The sequence below is a fragment of the Bufo gargarizans genome, chromosome 1 (genome assembly GCF_014858855.1).
Source record: "Bufo gargarizans isolate SCDJY-AF-19 chromosome 1, ASM1485885v1, whole genome shotgun sequence".
NCBI lineage: Eukaryota > Metazoa > Chordata > Amphibia > Anura > Bufonidae > Bufo > Bufo gargarizans.
The window spans coordinates 79,175,612-79,195,956 of record NC_058080.1 but is presented as its reverse complement, the minus strand read 5'-3'; the positions used below and the strand labels follow the sequence as shown (position 1 = coordinate 79,195,956).

General features: G+C 45.2%; 1 protein-coding gene across 2 annotated transcripts in view; it reads left to right on the top strand.

The window, feature by feature from the left end:
- LOC122930396 (protein sel-1 homolog 3-like) overlaps positions 1-20,345 on the top strand; it is an 85,111-nt gene that overhangs the window by 42,851 nt on the left and 21,915 nt on the right. For both annotated transcript variants that reach the window (XM_044283806.1, XM_044283889.1), the window contains exons 10-14: positions 824-1,023; positions 1,137-1,316; positions 4,466-4,585; positions 4,962-5,102; positions 19,808-19,870. In XM_044283806.1, the coding sequence (XP_044139741.1) occupies positions 824-1,023; positions 1,137-1,316; positions 4,466-4,585; positions 4,962-5,102; positions 19,808-19,870 (704 nt within the window). The remainder of the gene's footprint in view (positions 1-823; positions 1,024-1,136; positions 1,317-4,465; positions 4,586-4,961; positions 5,103-19,807; positions 19,871-20,345) is intronic.

The window sequence follows — 20,345 nt, the reverse complement described above, 5'->3', positions numbered from 1 at the left end:
TTGATGCATCTAAATGATCGGGAAGGAACAGTTTGTTCGTCATTGCCCTCTGTATCTCCCAAGGTAAATGGACCCTTAGTTTGTCTCTATTCCTCAAAAAATACTTGCTATACTACCATGCGATAGCTGTAAAGACCATGGATCTGTGAAGTAATTCTGTGGATAGTCAGTCGGCACTACGGGTTCTTCACGTGGTGCTCATGTCTAGGGAAGGCGTCCCGTATTGAAGTAGAAAAGGAAGAACGGCACTCACATCAGTGAGTGCCAGTCTTGCTTCTCTACCATGGATCTGTGAAGGTCATCAATGTCTCCATAGAGGCTTATTCCTGCATTTTGCAGCATTTCATTTCTTCTTTCCCCCAGTAGATCTGTTCACATATATCATATAACATAGTATACTACAGTAGAACAGTATTTGCAAGGAAAAGGGCTTGAGTTATAACTCCCGAAAACCCAGGCTTTACGAGCACCTAAGTTAATACAGTGCACACCCCATTAATAACGTCCCAGCATAGCAATACTTATTTCAGTTTTTTAATAATCACAGTATTACATGGATACATCTGGGATACATACCCGTGTATAAGATGAGCTGTTGCATTGCTGTCTATGAAAGTCTTTGCTTTGGCTAGTGCCAAAAAGTGGCACTGCAAGTAGAAAAGCAACTGTAAAATGCAAAATTATCTATATAGTAGCAATAAACAATTAAATTATGTACATGCAAATAATACATGTTCAGTGTACTATTCGGTGTACTGTTTCTCTTCGATGATGATTAGCAATGTTATATATTGTTTTTTTTTATTGTATTTTATTTTTTTAGATTTTTTCAGCGACCCTGGTGTCCAGTTTGGAAAATACATATTTGAGAAAACTCTGAAGAATGTGTCACATAGTTTCTATCACCTTCAAGATTCTGTTCCCAATTTGCTAGATGCCAGCTGCAGTGGATACCATAAAGCGTCTTACCTGCTGGCTGTAATGTATGAGATTGGCCTTGGTGTACCCATTGATGCAGCTGAGGTGGGTACCAGTCAAAGCTCTCTTTATCAGTTTGTAATTATTCTAAGAACGATTAATTAGAGAACTACTTGATGATCTTACAAGCCTCTTTGTTGACCTTCCTCTGTTCCTAGGCTCTGCTCTACAGCCTGGTTGGTGCACAAGGAGATGATAGACTTGCTCTTCTGAAGCTTGGATATAAGCATCTCCAAGGAATAGACAATCATAGTTTGGATCTAGATGTGGCCTTCTCGTACTATATGAATGTTGCAAAAAAGACTCCAAAAGATCAATTAGCAAGAAACGCAGAGCAAGTAAGTCATTTCTCTCACATAAAGGAGTTGTGCAAGAGTGTTGTTGTTTTTTTTGTTGTTTTTTGCAACCCCCCCTTACCACCACCACTTGGTTGCCTTGCACCTCTAAACCTCTCAACATCAAGGTAATCTAAGTACAAAGGTTAGGTAACCACCTAACACCAGGTAGAAATCAGGAACTGCCCTGAGGAAAACAAAATGGTGCACCCTCCTTTCACTGCACAACCCCAGTGAGCACCAGGGAGGAGTAGGCAACTGTGAACTGTGAGTACTACTAACACCATTATGGCTACTACCACTTGCCCTAACCTCCCACCCCTCCAGGACGCTGCACAATGTGGATTTTGCTGCAGATTTACTTCATATTTTACCCATGATTTCTCCCCTGCTTCAGTAAAAGAAACCGGTGCAAATGTAATAGGGATATACAATGCAAAAACTAAGTGTCATGTACTTTTGAATGCACTTGTGCAACTGTTCAATGTTTACTTACTTTTTGCACAACTTGCTGTTCTCTAACAAAGAGCTTCATGGCAAAATTCACAACTGGTGTTTGATCCATGAATCGCCCAATAAATTTCCTGGTTCAGTTAGAATTGGTATTTGAACAGTCCTCCTCGTCATGCTGTTCACATTTTGACATCATGAGACCAAGACGACACCTAACAATTGATCAACAGTACCTCGCCATTGCGAGGCATCAAGCAAAATGTTCTCAGACGGAAGTGGCCACTGAGCTTAGAGTGTTACAGAGTGTCATCAGCAGGTTGAAACAGAGTTACAGAGATAAAGGAAGAGTCACAGAAAGGCATAGAAGTGGACGTTCTTTGGCCAAATCCCACAGTGATGACCTCTTCATTGTGAACAATGCCCTGTGGAACCAGGTGATGAATGCCACACAACTCCAGGCACATTTAAGGGAGGTGAGAGGCACCCAAGTGTAAAGTCAGACCATTCGAAACCGTTTACATCAGCGTGGTCTGCGTGCTAGATGACCTGTAAGGGTACCTGAGCACACCACCAGGCACAGGCTTCATCATCTTGCATGGGCCAAGGAGCATCTACGCTGGACGAGGGACCAGTGGGCCTCAGTGCTGTTCACTGATGAAAGTCAATTCATCCTGCGCATAAATGATGGCCACCAACTAGCGCTATGCAATAGCCAGTGTTGTCACCAGAAGCGCCTTTGGTGGTGGTGTTACAGTGTTACAATATGGACTGGTGTGTCTAGTCACTACAGAACTGCCCTACACTTTGTGACAAGCCCATACTACTTGAATAATATCATTAATCCAGTCATTGTGCCTCTAGATGAACAACACAGGACTAATTTCATTTTTATGGACGAAAATGCGCCAGTTCATCAAGGTTGCATCATTAGGGAACGGCTGCTGGAGACTGGGGTCACTCAAATGGAGTGGCCTGCATCTTCTCCAGACCTAAATCTCATGGAAAACCTGAGGGATCAGCTGAGTCGTCGTTTAGAGGCTCATAACTCTGTACCCCAGAACCTCAATGACCTGAGGGCCATCCTTACCTGAGGGCCGTCCTTCAAAAAGAGTGGGATGCCATGCCTCAGCAGACAGGTTGACTTTTGAACAGCATGAGATGTCGTTGTCAAGCTATAATTGATGCTCAAGGCCACATGACAAGTTTTTGAGACATTGACATTTTTGTGGGGGTATACCCACCACTGGTGTTGGCTTTTGTTTCAATAAATTGTTTGAGATGAGGAAATCACTAGAGATAAGTGATCAGAACTCGGCTTCAGTTCCGACTAGTACCTCGGAACCGAAGCTGAGTTCAGATCCAATTTTTAAAGTGGTTTTTCACTTTATAAATCAAATACCAAAATTATTCAACGTAGTCTTTCGAGGCTTCGCGATTAACTGACTTTGCCTCATTGGAGGCCATACATTTTAATGCTGTATGGAGACGGATCTCTGTACAGCATTAATCCGAAGTTTTGAGCGAAACGACTTCAGATCTAGGATCCGAAGCTTTCTTCGCTCATCACTAGAAATCACAATTGCATGTTTCTACTTAAATGCCCTACTTTCATGATATAATATCACTGCAGCGTGATCTTTTCATGTTTTCCATAAATTTCACCCGAAAGCCAAATAACTTTTGGTGTGTGTGTGTATATATATATATATATATATTACACGTTATATACTGCTTATACATTACACACATATACAGTATGTATTACACACATAAACACATATATTTATATGCATTACACAAATATATACACACTACACTCATATACTGTATATATTCCAAACGTACAAATTTATACACACATTATGGGATGGGGGGGGGGGGGGGGTTATTGGTCAGCGGGCGGTAGCGCAGATTGTGAATTTTTTATTGTGTCCATGAAAAAAAAATAGATGTGTCCATGATTTTTTTTGAGGCTGGTGGTACTTGACTAGATTAATTTGGTGCTAATTTTCATCATTTTACAGCTCACAGTAAATGCTGGTAATGGGCTCATTCACACGACCATGGTTTGGTTCCGCATTTTTTGTGGCTCAGGTGCGGACCCATTCACTTCAATGCTGTCCGCATCCGTTGCTCCGTTCCGTGGCCCAGCAAAAATCATGAGTAATGTCCTATTCTTGTCCGTTTTACGGACAAGAATAGGCATTTCTATAAAGGGCCGTCCGTTCCGTTCCACGGAAGGCACACGGGCGACATCCGTGTTTTGCAGATCCACAATTTGCGGACCGCAAAACACGGCAAGGTCATGTGAACAATCCCTTAGTAGCACTAATTGCAATCAGTGAAATGAAAAGGGAAGCAGTCGCCCCAAGGTTTTTACAAGAACACTATTCTAGATGGACTCATCACATGATGGTGATGGCTAGTATTAATTCACTGACATTAGGAAGTCCGCCGCTATTCTCCTGGTAACTTTGCTAGTATTTTATGTTTTTGGTTGTGAATTATAATTGGCTTATCTGCTTTTCTTTCAGCCGGCATGTTTTCATTCACACCAGTTCTTTTGGCGACTTCCAAAGTTGGCCAAATCCTAGCCCAGACCTGGAGGTGTTCGTCCAGCTGTAAATTTAGGAAGACATTGTACTCACTGAGTGTACGTGCATGTCTTAGCTAATCATTTCCTACATCTTTTCTTGAAGGCATTTGTAGAAACCATAAGATTAATGGATGAAGACATACTAAAAGAACAGACTAGAGAAAATGATGACTTATTTTTATGGCTTAAACAGAATGCGGAGAGAGGAGATGTGCATGCCCAGGTGAGCAGGACTTTTAGGTCTATCTATCTCTACATTATTACTGTTCTATGAGTCCATATAATGGAGCCAGACAATGTGTCTGTTTATAGGGAAGAACAAGTTGATTCAGTGAATGCATTGTATGCTAATAAAAGGAAATGTATAATTATTTCTATTGTGTGATAATGAGTCATTTACTTTGGACAAACATGACAAAGATATGAAACATTTCTTAAAGTGGACCTCTCATGAGAATATACGGTCCTGTTTAAAGAGATCATTTTTGGACGTAGCACAGTAGTTGACTATACATCTAGTCATTACCTATATGTCAACATTACTGTTATTTATGATAAAGATAAGGTACAATTGTGACAATGTTTGCTTTGTCATTTAGCATAGGCTGGCACAGATGCTTTTTTGGGGTCAGCAAGGTGTAACCAAGAACACCAGAGCAGCCATAAAATGGTATGAGCGAGGAGCCCTAGAGAATGAAGAGCCGGTGGTGATGTATGACTATGCCGTCCTGTTATTTAAGGTATGTTCTGAGTTACCCAAAGGAAGAACCACTTGACCTCAAGCTCCCCCTTTTCCCATGACTTTGTTTATGTGGTTTCTGGTGGCATTGGACATTTTTGTAGTCATCAGGCAGGGTCAAACCCATACCAACAGATACAGCATCAAAGGGGAGAACTGAATCTTAGTCATAAGGCTAACTGAGGTCAAGGTAGGGGTGGGGGGTATTAAGAAGGGATACAGACTTATACCTAGTCAGAAAGCTTGATGTAGTTGATAAATGCGGTGGTAGAAATTCAGTTGATGGTCCATTTAGTGCACTTACCCTACATTCTGGATTTATCATGTGATTGGCAGGTTTTTGTGACAACTATTGAAGTCACGCGTAGAGATGAGCGGAAGTTATGAAAAATTCGACTGAACTGCTTCATCAAATTTCACAAAGAAATTTGATTTCTGACAAATAACTTTGTCACGAAGCACATTCCTTTGTAGAAGGCGCAATGACGGGGAACGGCGATCACGCTGCCCCCGTCATTGAATCCCTCAGATTCTGCGTTCATCGCTGATCACAGCATCTGAGGCTACGAGTTAGGCCTTTCAGGGGTTATTCATTCACGGTAAAAAAAAAAAAATACTCACCTTATCCATTTGCTTGCGTAGAGGCTGTGGTCATCTTGATTGAAGACAGCGTGCAAAATCTTGCGTTTTGACATGATGACATCATCATGCTGCCCGGGCATGGTGACGTCATCACTAATGATGTCAACTCGCCTGGGCCAGTGCGCCGGCGTTGTGATGTCATATGTCTTCCTGAGTGAGATTTCGCACAATTTCTGCAATCAAGATCAATTTTCCCCCTAATATTGCATGCACCTCTTTTTTTTTTGTTCCTGTGGATGAATACTTTCAAGGGGTTGCTCACCCTCAGGGATTCGTAGGCTTTCGGACAGACACTCCATTCCCACCATTGCTGGACCTGCAGAGGGAAGCATACTTATCTGCTCCCCACCGCTGGGTTCTGGCGCCTTCAGTCCCCTGCAGCCGCTATCCCTCGCTAAAGTCTCCTTGTGTCAACATCTTGTTTTCACACTGCTCATGTGGCCACTGCAGCCAAAGACTAGCCACAGCGGAGATGTGTCCCCATTAGAGTTGAGCGAACACCTGGATGTTCGGGTTCGAGAAGTTCGGCCGAACATCCCGGAAATGTTCGGGTTCGGGATCCGAACCCGATCCGAACTTCGTCCCGAACCCGAACCCCATTGAAGTCAATGGGGACCCGAACTTTTCGGCACTAAAAAGGCTGTAAAACAGCCCAGGAAAGAGCTAGAGGGCTGCAAAAGGCAGCAACATGTAGGTAAATCCCCTGCAAACAAATGTGGATAGGGAAATGAATTAAAATAAAAATTAAATAAATAAAAATTAACCAAAATCAATTGGAGAGAGGTTCCATAGCAGAGAATCTGGCTTCCCGTCACCCACCACTGGAACAGTCCATTCTCAGATATTTAGGCCCCGGCACCCAGGCAGAGGAGAGAGGTCCCGTAACAGAGAATCTGTCTTCATGTCAGCAGAGAATTAGTCTGCATGTCATAGCAGAGAATGAGGCTTCACGTCAGCCACCACTGCAACAGTCCATTGGCATATATTTAGGCCCAGCACCCAGGCAGAGGAGGGAGGTCCCGTAACAGAGAATCTGTCTTCATGTCAGCAGAGAATTAGTCTGCATGTCATAGCAGAGAATGAGGCTTCACGTCAGCCACCACTGCAACAGTCCATTGGCATATATTTAGGCCCAGCACACACACAGGCAGAGGAGAGAGGTCCCGTAACAGAGAATCTGGCTTCATGTCAGCAGAGAATCAGTCTGCATGTCATAGCAGAGAATGAGGCTTCACGTCAGCCACCACTGCAACAGTCCATTGGCATATATTTAGGCCCAGCACACACACAGGCAGAGGAGAGAGGTCCCGTAACAGAGAATCTGGCTTCATGTCAGCAGAGAATCAGTCTGCATGTCATAGCAGAGAATGAGGCTTCACGTCAGCCACCACTGCAACAGTCCATTGGCATATATTTAGGCCCAGCACCCAGGCAGAGGAGGGAGGTCCCGTAACAGAGAATCTGTCTTCATGTCAGCAGAGAATTAGTCTGCATGTCATAGCAGAGAATGAGGCTTCACGTCAGCCACCACTGCAACAGTCCATTGGCATATATTTAGGCCCAGCACCCAGGCAGAGGAGGGAGGTCCCGTAACAGAGAATCTGTCTTCATGTCAGCAGAGAATTAGTCTGCATGTCATAGCAGAGAATGAGGCTTCACGTCAGCCACCACTGGAACAGTCCATTCTCAGATATTTAGGCCCCGGCACCCAGGCAGAGGAGAGAGGTCCCGTAACAGAGAATCTGTCTTCATGTCAGCAGAGAATTAGTCTGCATGTCATAGCAGAGAATGAGGCTTCACGTCAGCCACCACTGCAACAGTCCATTGGCATATATTTAGGCCCAGCACCCAGGCAGAGGAGAGAGGTCCCGTAACAGACAATCTGGCTTCATGTCAGCAGAGAATCAGTCTGCATGTCATAGCAGAGAATCAGGCTTCACGTCACCCACCACTGCAACAGTCCATTGTCATAAATTTAGGCCCAGCACTAGTGTTGAGCGGCATGTCCCATATTCGAATTCGCGAAATTTTGTGAATATTCGAAAGAATATTCGTAAAATATTCGCGATTATTCAAATTCGTTATTATTTCGCATATGCGATAATTCGAATTATCGCATAATACATATGCTATGCAAAATTCACATGTGCGCTAATGAAATCGCCTTACGAAGATTCGCAACTCAATTCAATCACTAATGTATGAATGCAATGCCCTTTGCCTCTGTTCTGGGACAAGTGTAGATATTCGCATGTGCGCTAATAAAATCGCCTTACGAAGATTCGCACCTCAATCACTTTCTAGGGAATGTGAGACTTTTGGGAATCAATCGAGATACAGTGGGGGGTGATGACAGTAGTTGACAGAGTACAGATCAATGTAATCTGTAAGGTGGAAAGTAAAATAAAAAATACGAATATTCGTAAATCGAATTTTACGAAGTTCTACGTATTCGCGAATATGGTGCTATACTATATGAATGCACAGGCCTTTGCCTCTCTGTTCTGGGGACAAGTGTAGATATTTGCATTTGCGTTAATAAAATCGCCTTACGAAGATTCGCAGCTCAATTCAATCACTAATGTATGAATGCAAAGCCCTTTGCCTCTGTTCTGGGACAAGTGTAGATATTCGCATGTGCGCTAATAAAATCGCCTTACGAAGATTCGCAACTCAATTCACTAATGTATGAATGCAAAGCCCTTTGCCTCTGTTCTGGGACGTGCCGATATTCGCATGTGCGCTAATAAAATCGCCTTACGAAGATTCGCGCCTCAATCACTTTCTAGGCAATGTGAGTAAGATCTGAGCTGTTGGACCTTTGGGAAACAATCAATTATATGTGTACTGTAATTTTGTGGGGGGGGGGGGGGAAACAAAAAACGAATATTCGTTTTTACGAATATATAGCACTATATTCGAAATATTCGCGAAATCGCGAAGTTGCGATATTCGCGAAAAAAATTTGCTTTTCGAATATTCGCGCTCAACACTACCCAGCACCCAGGCAGAGGAGAGAGGTCCCGTAACAGAGAATCTGGCTTCATGTCAGCAGAGAATCAGTCTTCATATCATAGCAGAGAATCAGGCTTCACGTCACCCACCACTGTAAGAGTCAATTTTCATAAATTTAGGCCCAGAACCCAGGCAGAGGAGAAAGGTCCCGTAACAGACAATCTGGCTTCATGTCAGCAGAGAATCAGTCTTCATATCATAGCAGAGAATCAGGCTTCACGTCACCCACCACTGCAACAGTCAATTGTCATAAATTTAGGCCCAGCACCCAGGCAGAGGAGAGAGCTCCCGTAACAGAGGATCTGGCTTCATGTCAGCAGAGAATCAGTCTGCATGTCATAGCAGAGAATGAGGCTTCACGTCACCCACCACTGCAACAGTCCATTGGCATATATTTAGGCCTAGCACACAGGCAGAGCAGAGAGGTCCCGTAACAGACAATCTGGCTTCATGTCAGCAGAGAATCAGTCTGCATGTCATAGCAGAGAATGAGGCTTCACGTCACCCACCACTGCAACAGTCCATTGGCATATATTTAGGCCTAGCACACAGGCAGAGCAGAGAGGTCCCGTAACAGACAATCTGGCTTCATGTCAGCAGAGAATCAGTCTGCATGTCATAGCAGAGAATGAGGCTTCACGTCACCCACCACTGCAACAGTCCATTGGCATATATTTAGGCCTAGCACACAGGCAGAGCAGAGAGGTCCCGTAACAGACAATCTGGCTTCATGACAGCAGAGAATTAGTCTGCATGTCATAGCAGAGAATGAGGCTTCACGTCAGCCACCACTGCAACAGTCCATTGGCATATATTTAGGCCCAGCACCCAGGCAGAGGAGAGAGGTCCCGTAACAGACAATCTGGCTTCATGTCAGCAGAGAATTAGTCTGCATGTCATAGCAGAGAATCAGGCTTCACGTCAGCCACCACTGCAACAGTCCATTGTCATAAATTTAGGCCCAGCACCCAGGCAGAGGAGAGAGGTCCCGTAACAGACAATCTGGCTTCATGTCAGCAGAGAATTAGTCTGCATGTCATAGCAGAGAATGAGGCTTCACGTCAGCCACCACTGCAACAGTCCATTGGCATATATTTAGGCCTAGCACACAGGCAGAGCAGAGAGGTCCCGTAACAGACAATCTGGCTTCATGACAGCAGAGAATCAGTCTGCATGTCATAGCAGAGAATCAGGCTTCACGTCAGCCACCACTGCAACAGTCCATTGTCATAAATTTAGGCCCAGCACCCAGGCAGAGGAGAGAGGTCCCGTAACAGACAATCTGGCTTCATGTCAGCAGAGAATCAGTCTTCATATCATAGCAGAGAATCAGGCTTCACGTCACCCACCACTGTAAGAGTCAATTTTCATAAATTTAGGCCCAGAACCCAGGCAGAGGAGAAAGGTCCCGTAACAGACAATCTGGCTTCATGTCAGCAGAGAATCAGTCTTCATATCATAGCAGAGAATCAGGCTTCACGTCACCCACCACTGCAACAGTCAATTTTCATAAATTTAGGCCCAGAACCCAGGCAGAGGAGAAAGGTCCCGTAACAGACAATCTGGCTTCATGTCAGCAGAGAATCAGTCTTCATATCATAGCAGAGAATCAGGCTTCACGTCACCCACCACTGCAACAGTCAATTGTCATAAATTTAGGCCCAGCACCCAGGCAGAGGAGAGAGCTCCCGTAACAGAGGATCTGGCTTCATGTCAGCAGAGAATCAGTCTGCATGTCATAGCAGAGAATGAGGCTTCACGTCACCCACCACTGCAACAGTCCATTGGCATATATTTAGGCCTAGCACACAGGCAGAGGAGAGGTTCATTCAACTTTGGGTAGCCTCGCAATATAATGGTAAAATGAAAATAAAAATAGGATTGAATGAGGAAGTGCCCTGGAGTCCAATAATATATGGTTATGGGGAGGTAGTTAATGTCTAATCTGGACAAGGGACGGACAGGTCCTGTGGGATCCATGCCTGGTTCATTTTTATGAACGTCAGCTTGTCCACATTGGCTGTAGACAGGCGGCTGCGTTTGTCTGTAATGACGCCCCCTGCCGTGCTGAATACACGTTCAGACAAAACGCTGGCCGCCGGGCAGGCCAGCACCTCCAAGGCATAAAAGGCTAGCTCTGGCCACGTGGACAATTTAGAGACCCAGAAGTTGAATGGGGCCGAACCATCAGTCAGTACGTGGAGGGGTGTGCACACGTACTGTTCCACCATGTTAGTGAAATGTTGCCTCCTGCTAACACGTTGCGTATCAGGTGGTGGTGCAGTTAGCTGTGGCGTGTTGACAAAAGTTTTCCACATCTCTGCCATGCTAACCCTGCCCTCAGAGGAGCTGGCCGTGACACAGCTGCCTTGGCGACCTCTTGCTCCTCCTCTGCCTTGGCCTTGGGCTTCCACTTGTTCCCCTGTGACATTTGGGAATGCTCTCAGTAGCGTGTCTACCAACGTGCGCTTGTACTCGCGCATCTTCCTATCACGCTCCAGTGCAGGAAGTAAGGTGGGCACATTGTCTTTGTAGCGTGGATCCAGCAGGGTGGCAACCCAGTAGTCCGCACAGGTTAAAATGTGGGCAACTCTGCTGTCGTTGCGCAGGCACTGCAGCATGTAGTCGCTCATGTGTGCCAGGCTGCCCAGGGATAAGGACAAGCTGTCCTCTGTGGGAGGCGTATCGTCATCGTCCTGCCTTTCCCCCCAGCCACGCACCAGTGATGGACCCGAGCTGCGTTGGGTGCCACCCCGCTGTGACCATGCTTCATCCTCATCCTCCTCCACCTCCTCCTCATCCTCGTCCTCCTCGTCCTCCAGTAGTGGGCCCTGGCTGGCCACATTTGTACCTGGCCTCTGCTGTTGCCAAAAACCTCCCTCTGAGTCACTTCGAAGAGACTGGCCTGAAAGTGCTAAAAATGACCCCTCTTCCTCCTCCTCCTCCTCCTCCTCCTGGGCCACCTCCTCTTCCATCATCGCCCTAAGTGTTTTCTCAAGGAGACATAGAAGTGGTATTGTAACGCTGATAACGGTGTCATCGCCACTGGCCATGTTGGTGGAGTACTCGAAACAGCGCAACAGGGCACACAGGTCTCGCATGGAGGCCCAGTCATTGGTGGTGAAGTGGTGCTGTTCTGTAGTGCGACTGACCCGTGCGTGCTGCAGCTGAAACTCCACTATGGCCTGCTGCTGCTCGCACAGTCTGTCCAGCATGTGCAAGGTGGAGTTCCACCTGGTGGGCACGTCGCATATGAGGCGGTGAGCGGGAAGGCCGAAGTTACGCTGTAGCGCAGACAGGCGAGCAGCAGCAGGATGTGAACGCCGGAAGCGCGAACAGACGGCCCGCACTTTATGCAGCAGCTCTGACATGTCGGGGTAGTTGTGAATGAACTTCTGCACCACCAAATTCAGCACATGCGCCAAGCAAGGGATGTGCGTCAAATTGGCTAGTCCCAGAGCTGCAACGAGATTTCGCCCATTATCACACACCACCAGGCCGGGCTTGAGGCTCACCGGCAGCAACCACTCGTCGGTCTGTTGTTCTATACCCCGCCACAACTCCTGTGCGGTGTGGGGCCTGTCCCCCAAACATATGAGTTTCAGAATGGCCTGCTGACGTTTACCCCGGGCTGTGCTGAAGTTGGTGGTGAAGGTGTGTGGCTGACTGGATGAGCAGGTGGAAGAAGAGGAGGAGGAAGCCGAGAAGGAGGAGGTGGCAACAGGAGGCAAAGAATGTTGCCCTGCGATCCTTGGCGGCGGAAGGACGTGCGCCAAACAGCTCTCCGCCTGGGGCCCAGCTGCCACTACATTTACCCAGTGTGCAGTTAGGGAGATATAGCGTCCCTGGCCGTGCTTACTGGTCCACGTATCTGTGGTTAGGTGGACCTTGCTACAGATGGCGTTGCGCAGTGCACACTTGATTTTATGGGATACTTGGTTGTGCAGGGAAGGCACGGCTCTCTTGGAGAAGTAGTGCCGGCTGGGAACAACATACTGTGGGACAGCAAGCGACATGAGCTGTTTGAAGCTGTCTGTGTCCACCAGCCTAAATGACAGCATTTCATAGGCCAGTAGTTTAGAAATGCTGGCATTCAGGGCCAGGGATCGAGGGTGGCTAGGTGGGAATTTACGCTTTCTATCAAATGTTTGTGAGATGGAGAGCTGAACGCTGGCGTGTGACATGGTTGAGACGCTTGGTGACGGAGGTGGTGGTGGTGGTGGTGTTGGTGGTACATCCCCTGTTTGCTGGGCGGCAGGTGCCAACGTTCCTCCAGAGGCGGAGGAAGAGGCCGAGGCGGCAGCAGCAGAATAGGCCGAGGCGGCAGCAGCAGAAGAGGTAGCAGGGGGAGCCTGAGTGACTTCCTTGGTTTTAAGGTGTTTACTCCACTGCAGTTCATGCTTTGCATGCAGGTGCCTGGTCATGCAGGTTGTGCTCAGGTTCAGAACGTTAATGCCTCGCTTCAGGCTCTGATGGCACAGCGTGCAAACCACTCGGGTCTTGTCGTCAGCACATTGTTTGAAGAAGTGCCATGCCAGGGAACTCCTTGAAGCTGCCTTTGGGGTGCTCGGTCCCAGATGGCGGCGGTCAGTAGCAGGCGGAGTCTCTTGGCGGCGGGTGTTCTGCTTTTGCCCACTGCTCCCTCTTTTGCTACGCTGTTGGCTCGGTCTCACCACTGCCTCTTCCTCCGAACTGTGAAAGTCAGTGGCACGACCTTCATTCCATGTGGGGTCTAGGACCTCATCGTCCCCTGCATCGTCTTCCACCCAGTCTTGATCCCTGACCTCCTGTTCAGTCTGCACACTGCAGAAAGACGCAGCAGTTGGCACCTGTGTTTCGTCATCATCAGAGACATGCTGAGGTGGTATTCCCATGTCCTCATCATCAGGAAACATAAGTGGTTGTGCGTCAGTGCATTCTATGTCTTTCACCGCTGGGGAAGGGCTAGGTGGATGCCCTTGGGAAACCCTGCCAGCGGAGTCTTCAAACAGCATAAGAGACTGCTGCATAACTTGAGGCTGAGACAGTTTCCCTGGTATGCATGGGGGTGATGTGACAGACTGATGGGGTTGGTTTTCAGGCGCCATCTGTGCGCTTTCTGCAGAAGACTGGGTGGGAGATAATGTGAACGTGCTGGATCCACTGTCGGCCACCCAATTGACTAATGCCTGTACCTGCTCAGGCCTTACCATCCTTAGAACGGCATTGGGCCCCACCATATATCGCTGTAAATTCTGGCGGCTACTGGGACCTGAGGTAGTTGGTACACTAGGACGTGTGGATGTGGCAGAACGGCCACGTCCTCTCCCAGCACCAGAGGGTCCACTAACACCACCACGACCATGTCCACGTCCGCGTCCCTTACTAGATGTTTTTCTCATTGTTATGGTTCACCACAACAACAAATATATTATTTGGCCCAATGTATTGTATTCAAATTCAGCGGGATATAAATTTAAGGCCTAGTATTTAGGCGCTGGGTGACCGGTATGGATTTAGTGACAGAATTAGACTTGGAAATGCACAGAAGCGTGTGTGTGTGAAGTTATTCTGAATGACCCAATGTGCACCTTGAATATTATATACCCTTTTAGGGATAGATTTCAAATAGCTCTGATATAGCAGAAACCACTAAATTATGAAATTGCTAAATTGGGAATTGTACTTCAACCCAGAACAAAAAATGTGCTTTGACGGACACTAAATATCTTGCCCAGCAACAACAGTACAGCGGTGGGTAACGAGAGATTTAGAGGGAATTAAATTTGAGGCCTAGTATTTAGGCGCTGGGTCACCGGTATGGATTTAGTGACAGAATTAGACTTGGAAATACACAGTAGCGGGTGTGTGTGAAGTTATTCTGAATGACCCTATGTGCACCTTCAATATTATATACCCTTTTAGGGATAGATTTCAAATAGCTCTGATATAGCAGAAACCACTAAATTATGAAATTGCTAAATTGGGAATTGTACTTCAACCCAGAACAAAAAATGTGCTTTGACGGACACTAAATATCTTGCCCAGCAACAACAGTACAGCGGTGGGTAACGAGAGATTTAGAGGGAATTAAATTTGAGGCCTAGTATTTAGGCGCTGGGTCACCGGTATGGATTTAGTGACAGAATTAGACTTGGAAATGCACAGAAGCGTGTGTGTGAAGTTATTCTGAATGACCCAATGTGCACCTTCAATATTATATACCCTTTTTGGGATAGATTTCAAATAGCTCTGATATAGCAGGAACCACTAAATTATGAAATTGCTAAATTGGGAATTGTACTTCAACCCAGAACAAAAAATGTGCTTTGACGGGCACTAAATAACTTTCCCAGCTACAACAGGACAACGGTAACGAGAGATTTAGAGGGATTTAAATTTGAGGCCTAGTATTTAGGCGCTGGGTGACAGGTATGGGTTTAGTGACAGAATTAGACTTGGAAATACACAGTAGCGGGTGTGTGTGAAGTTATTCTGAATGACCCTATGTGCACCTTCAATATTATATACCCTTTTAGGGATAGATTTCAAATAGCTCTGATATAGCAGAAACCACTAAATTATGAAATTGCTAAATTGGGAATTGTACTTCAACCCAGAACAAAAAATGTGCTTTGACGGACACTAAATATCTTGCCCAGCAACAACAGTACAGCGGTGGGTAACGAGAGATTTAGAGGGAATTAAATTTGAGGCCTAGTATTTAGGCGCTGGGTCACCGGTATGGATTTAGTGACAGAATTAGACTTGGAAATGCACAGAAGCGTGTGTGTGAAGTTATTCTGAATGACCCTATGTGCACCTTCAATATTATATACCCTTTTTGGGATAGATTTCAAATAGCTCTGATATAGCAGGAACCACTAAATTATGAAATTGCTAAATTGGGAATTGTACTTCAACCCAGAACAAAAAATGTGCTTTGACGGGCACTAAATAACTTTCCCAGCTACAACAGGACAACGGTAACGAGAGATTTAGAGGGATTTAAATTTGAGGCCTAGTATTTAGGCGCTGGGTGACAGGTATGGGTTTAGTGACAGAATTAGACTTGGAAATACACAGTAGCGGGTGTGTGTGAAGTTATTCTGAATGACCCTATGTGCACCTTCAATATTATATACCCTTTTAGGGATAGATTTCAAATAGCTCTGATATAGCAGAAACCACTAAATTATGAAATTGCTAAATTGGGAATTGTACTTCAACCCAGAACAAAAAATGTGCTTTGACGGACACTAAATATCTTGCCCAGCAACAACAGTACAGCGGTGGGTAACGAGAGATTTAGAGGGAATTAAATTTGAGGCCTAGTATTTAGGCGCTGGGTCACCGGTATGGATTTAGTGACAGAATTAGACTTGGAAATACACAGTAGCGGGTGTGTGTGAAGTTATTCTGAATGACCCTATGTGCACCTTCAATATTATATACCCTTTTTGGGATAGATTTCAAATAGCTCTGATATAGCAGGAACCACTAAATTATGAAATTGCTAAATTGGGAATTGTACTTCAACCCAGAACAAAAAATGTGCTTTGACGGGCACTAAATAACTTTCCCAGCTACAACAGGACAACGGTAACGAGAGATTTAGAGGGATTTAAATTTGAGGCCTAGTATTTAGGCGCTGGGTGACAGGTATGGGTTTAGTGACAGAATTAGACTTGGAAATACACAGTAGCGGGTGTGTGTGAAGTTATTCTGAATGACCCTATGTGCACCTTCAATATTATATACCCTTTTTGGGATAGATTTCAAATAGCTCTGATATAGCAGAAACCACTAAATTATGAAATTGCTAAATTGGGAATTGTACTTCAACCCAGAACAAAAAATGTGCTTTGACGGACACTAAATATCTTGCCCAGCAACAACAGTACAGCGGTGGGTAACGAGAGATTTAGAGGGAATTAAATTTGAGGCCTAGTATTTAGGCGCTGGGTCACCGGTATGGATTTAGTGACAGAATTAGACTTGGAAATACACAGTAGCGGGTGTGTGTGAAGTTACTCTGAATGACCCTATGTGCACCTTCAATATTATATACCCTTTTTGGGATAGATTTCAAAGAGCTCTGATATAGCAGGAACCACTAAATTATGAAATTGCTAAATTGGGAATTGTATTTCAACCCAGAACAAGAAATGTGCTTGAACGGACACTAAATAACTCGCCCAGCTACAGCACTAGGGACAGATTTAGCTGGATATAAATTTGAGGCCTAGTATTTAGGCGCTGGGTGACAGGTATGGGTTTAGTGACAGAATTAGACTTGGAAATACACAGTAGCGGGTGTGTGTGAAGTTATTCTGAATGACCCTATGTGCACCTTCAATATTATATACCCTTTTAGGGATAGATTTCAAATAGCTCTGATATAGCAGAAACCACTAAATTATGAAATTGCTAAATTGGGAATTGTACTTCAACCCAGAACAAAAAATGTGCTTTGACGGACACTAAATATCTTGCCCAGCAACAACAGTACAGCGGTGGGTAACGAGAGATTTAGAGGGAATTAAATTTGAGGCCTAGTATTTAGGCGCTGGGTCACCGGTATGGATTTAGTGACAGAATTAGACTTGGAAATACACAGTAGCGGGTGTGTGTGAAGTTATTCTGAATGACCCTATGTGCACCTTCAATATTATATACCCTTTTTGGGATAGATTTCAAATAGCTCTGATATAGCAGGAACCACTAAATTATGAAATTGCTAAATTGGGAATTGTACTTCAACCCAGAACAAAAAATGTGCTTTGACGGGCACTAAATAACTTTCCCAGCTACAACAGGACAACGGTAACGAGAGATTTAGAGGGATTTAAATTTGAGGCCTAGTATTTAGGCGCTGGGTGACAGGTATGGGTTTAGTGACAGAATTAGACTTGGAAATACACAGTAGCGGGTGTGTGTGAAGTTATTCTGAATGACCCTATGTGCACCTTCAATATTATATACCCTTTTTGGGATAGATTTCAAATAGCTCTGATATAGCAGAAACCACTAAATTATGAAATTGCTAAATTGGGAATTGTACTTCAACCCAGAACAAAAAATGTGCTTTGACGGACACTAAATATCTTGCCCAGCAACAACAGTACAGCGGTGGGTAACGAGAGATTTAGAGGGAATTAAATTTGAGGCCTAGTATTTAGGCGCTGGGTCACCGGTATGGATTTAGTGACAGAATTAGACTTGGAAATACACAGTAGCGGGTGTGTGTGAAGTTACTCTGAATGACCCTATGTGCACCTTCAATATTATATACCCTTTTTGGGATAGATTTCAAAGAGCTCTGATATAGCAGGAACCACTAAATTATGAAATTGCTAAATTGGGAATTGTATTTCAACCCAGAACAAGAAATGTGCTTGAACGGACACTAAATAACTCGCCCAGCTACAGCACTAGGGACAGATTTAGCTGGATATAAATTTGAGGCCTAGTATTTAGGCGCTGGGTGACCGGTATGGATTTAGTGACAGAATTAGACTGGGATATGGCCAAAAAATGAACAGACTATTGCTGGTTAAATGCACTTGGTGTGACAGCTTCACCCTGATGTAGGCTTTAGCCAAAAAACAACCACACCATTGAGGGTTAAATGCACTTGGTGACAGGCGCAGCTTGCCCCTGATTTTGTATATGGCCAAAAAATGAACAGACTATTGCTGGTTAAATGCACTTGGTGTGACAGCTTCACCCTGATGTAGGCTTTAGCCAAAAAACAACCACACCATTGAGGGTTAAATGCACTTGGTGACAGGCGCAGCTTGCCCCTGATTTTGTATATGGCCAAAAAATGAACAGACTATTGCTGGTTAAATGCACTTGGTGTGACAGCTTCACCCTGATGTAGGCTTTAGCCAAAAAACAACCACACCATTGAGGGTTAAATGCACTTGGTGACAGGCGCAGCTTGCCCCTGATTTTGTATATGGCCAAAAAATGAACAGACTATTGCTGGTTAAATGCACTTGGTGTGACAGCTTCACCCTGATGTAGGCTTTAGCCAAAAAACAACCACACCATTGAGGGTTAAATGCACTTGGTCGCAGCTTGTGCTGGCGCACCACAAGACACAAAATGGCCGCCGATCACCCCAGAAAAATGAGACTGACAAACGGTCTGTGCAGCCTAAAAACAGTGAGCAATTGAGGATCAGCAGCTCAATGATCCACAGCTGCAGATCGATCAGTTAATCAAGTCCTTTGGAGGAGTTAATCTGCCTAATCTCGCCCTACTGTCGCAGCCGCAACCTCTCCCTACGCTAATCAGAGCAGAGTGACGGGCGGCGCTATGTGACTCCAGCTTAAATAGAGGCTGGGTCACATGGTGCTCTGGCCAATCACAGCCATGCCAATAGTAGGCATGGCTGTGATGGCCTCTTGGGGCAAGTAGTATGACGCTTGTTGATTGGCTGCTTTGCAGCCTTTCAAAAAGCGCCAAGAAAGCGTCACAAAAGCGCGAAGAAAGCGACGAACACCGAACCCGAACCCGGACTTTTACGAAAATGTCCGGGTTCGGGTCCGTGTCACGGACACCCCAAAATTCGGTACGAACCCGAACTATACAGTTCGAGTTCGCTCATCCCTAGTCCCCATACATCAAGTGACCCAGTGACATGACCCATTGGGGACACATCACCGCTGCGGCCACTTATTGGCTGCAACGGCCACGTGAAGGATCTTGACATGCGGAGACCAGAGCAAAGCAGCAGTGGCCAGGGACCAAAGGAGCCTGACCCCAACGACGGGGATAAAGAAAGTATACTTATCTCTGCAGGTCTGGCCATGATAGAAAGGCCCCCTGAAGGTGAATGACACATGGAAAACATAATAAATTCCATATGGTTGTTTACCTTGGTTGGATTTATACCCCAGATCCCAGTTCTGTAAGGCAGGAATGCAAAGCAGTCAACGTCTTTGCTCAGCATTATGACAAATAATGGGCCTTGATTTAGACATGCACTCTAGTATGAATTGTAGTTTCATATAGGTGTTAACGGCGCATGTTCTTACAGGTTTCTCTGTTGTTTTTTAGGGTGATGGTGTTCCAAAGAACAAGAAAATGGCCTTAAAGTTAATGAAAAAATCTGCTGCAAAGGTGATGATAACATATAAAAGAGGTACTCTGGTTTTAGCAATTTGGAGTTTGGAAAGAACGTTGTCCCCTAAAATTGGCTTTGACCTCATGGACTGAACTGGATGGACGGATGTGTTTCTAAGCCTTAGAAAGTAATTTACAAACAGCCCGTTTCCGGCTTTGGTGCCAGGATTCGGCTGGACAAAAACTGCAGCAAGCAGACCTTATGGCATTAAGATAACATCATAAAAGTTTGATTAGCTATTTCTTCACCGGGAGCAGAGCCTGGCCACCCCAAGCATTAGGATGCCCAAGGGTGCGGCGGTGTCAACAATCAGTTTCATGGCTCATCAAGTTCGTGTTGAAATATGGTATCCCTTTAACACTTAGCAATCCCTTTAGCTCTTTCATTTCATTATCTACAATTTATTAATGCATTGTTTCAGACTTTATAAGGAAGACATTTTCTTCCTCATTGTTGGCATCTGTGAAATTC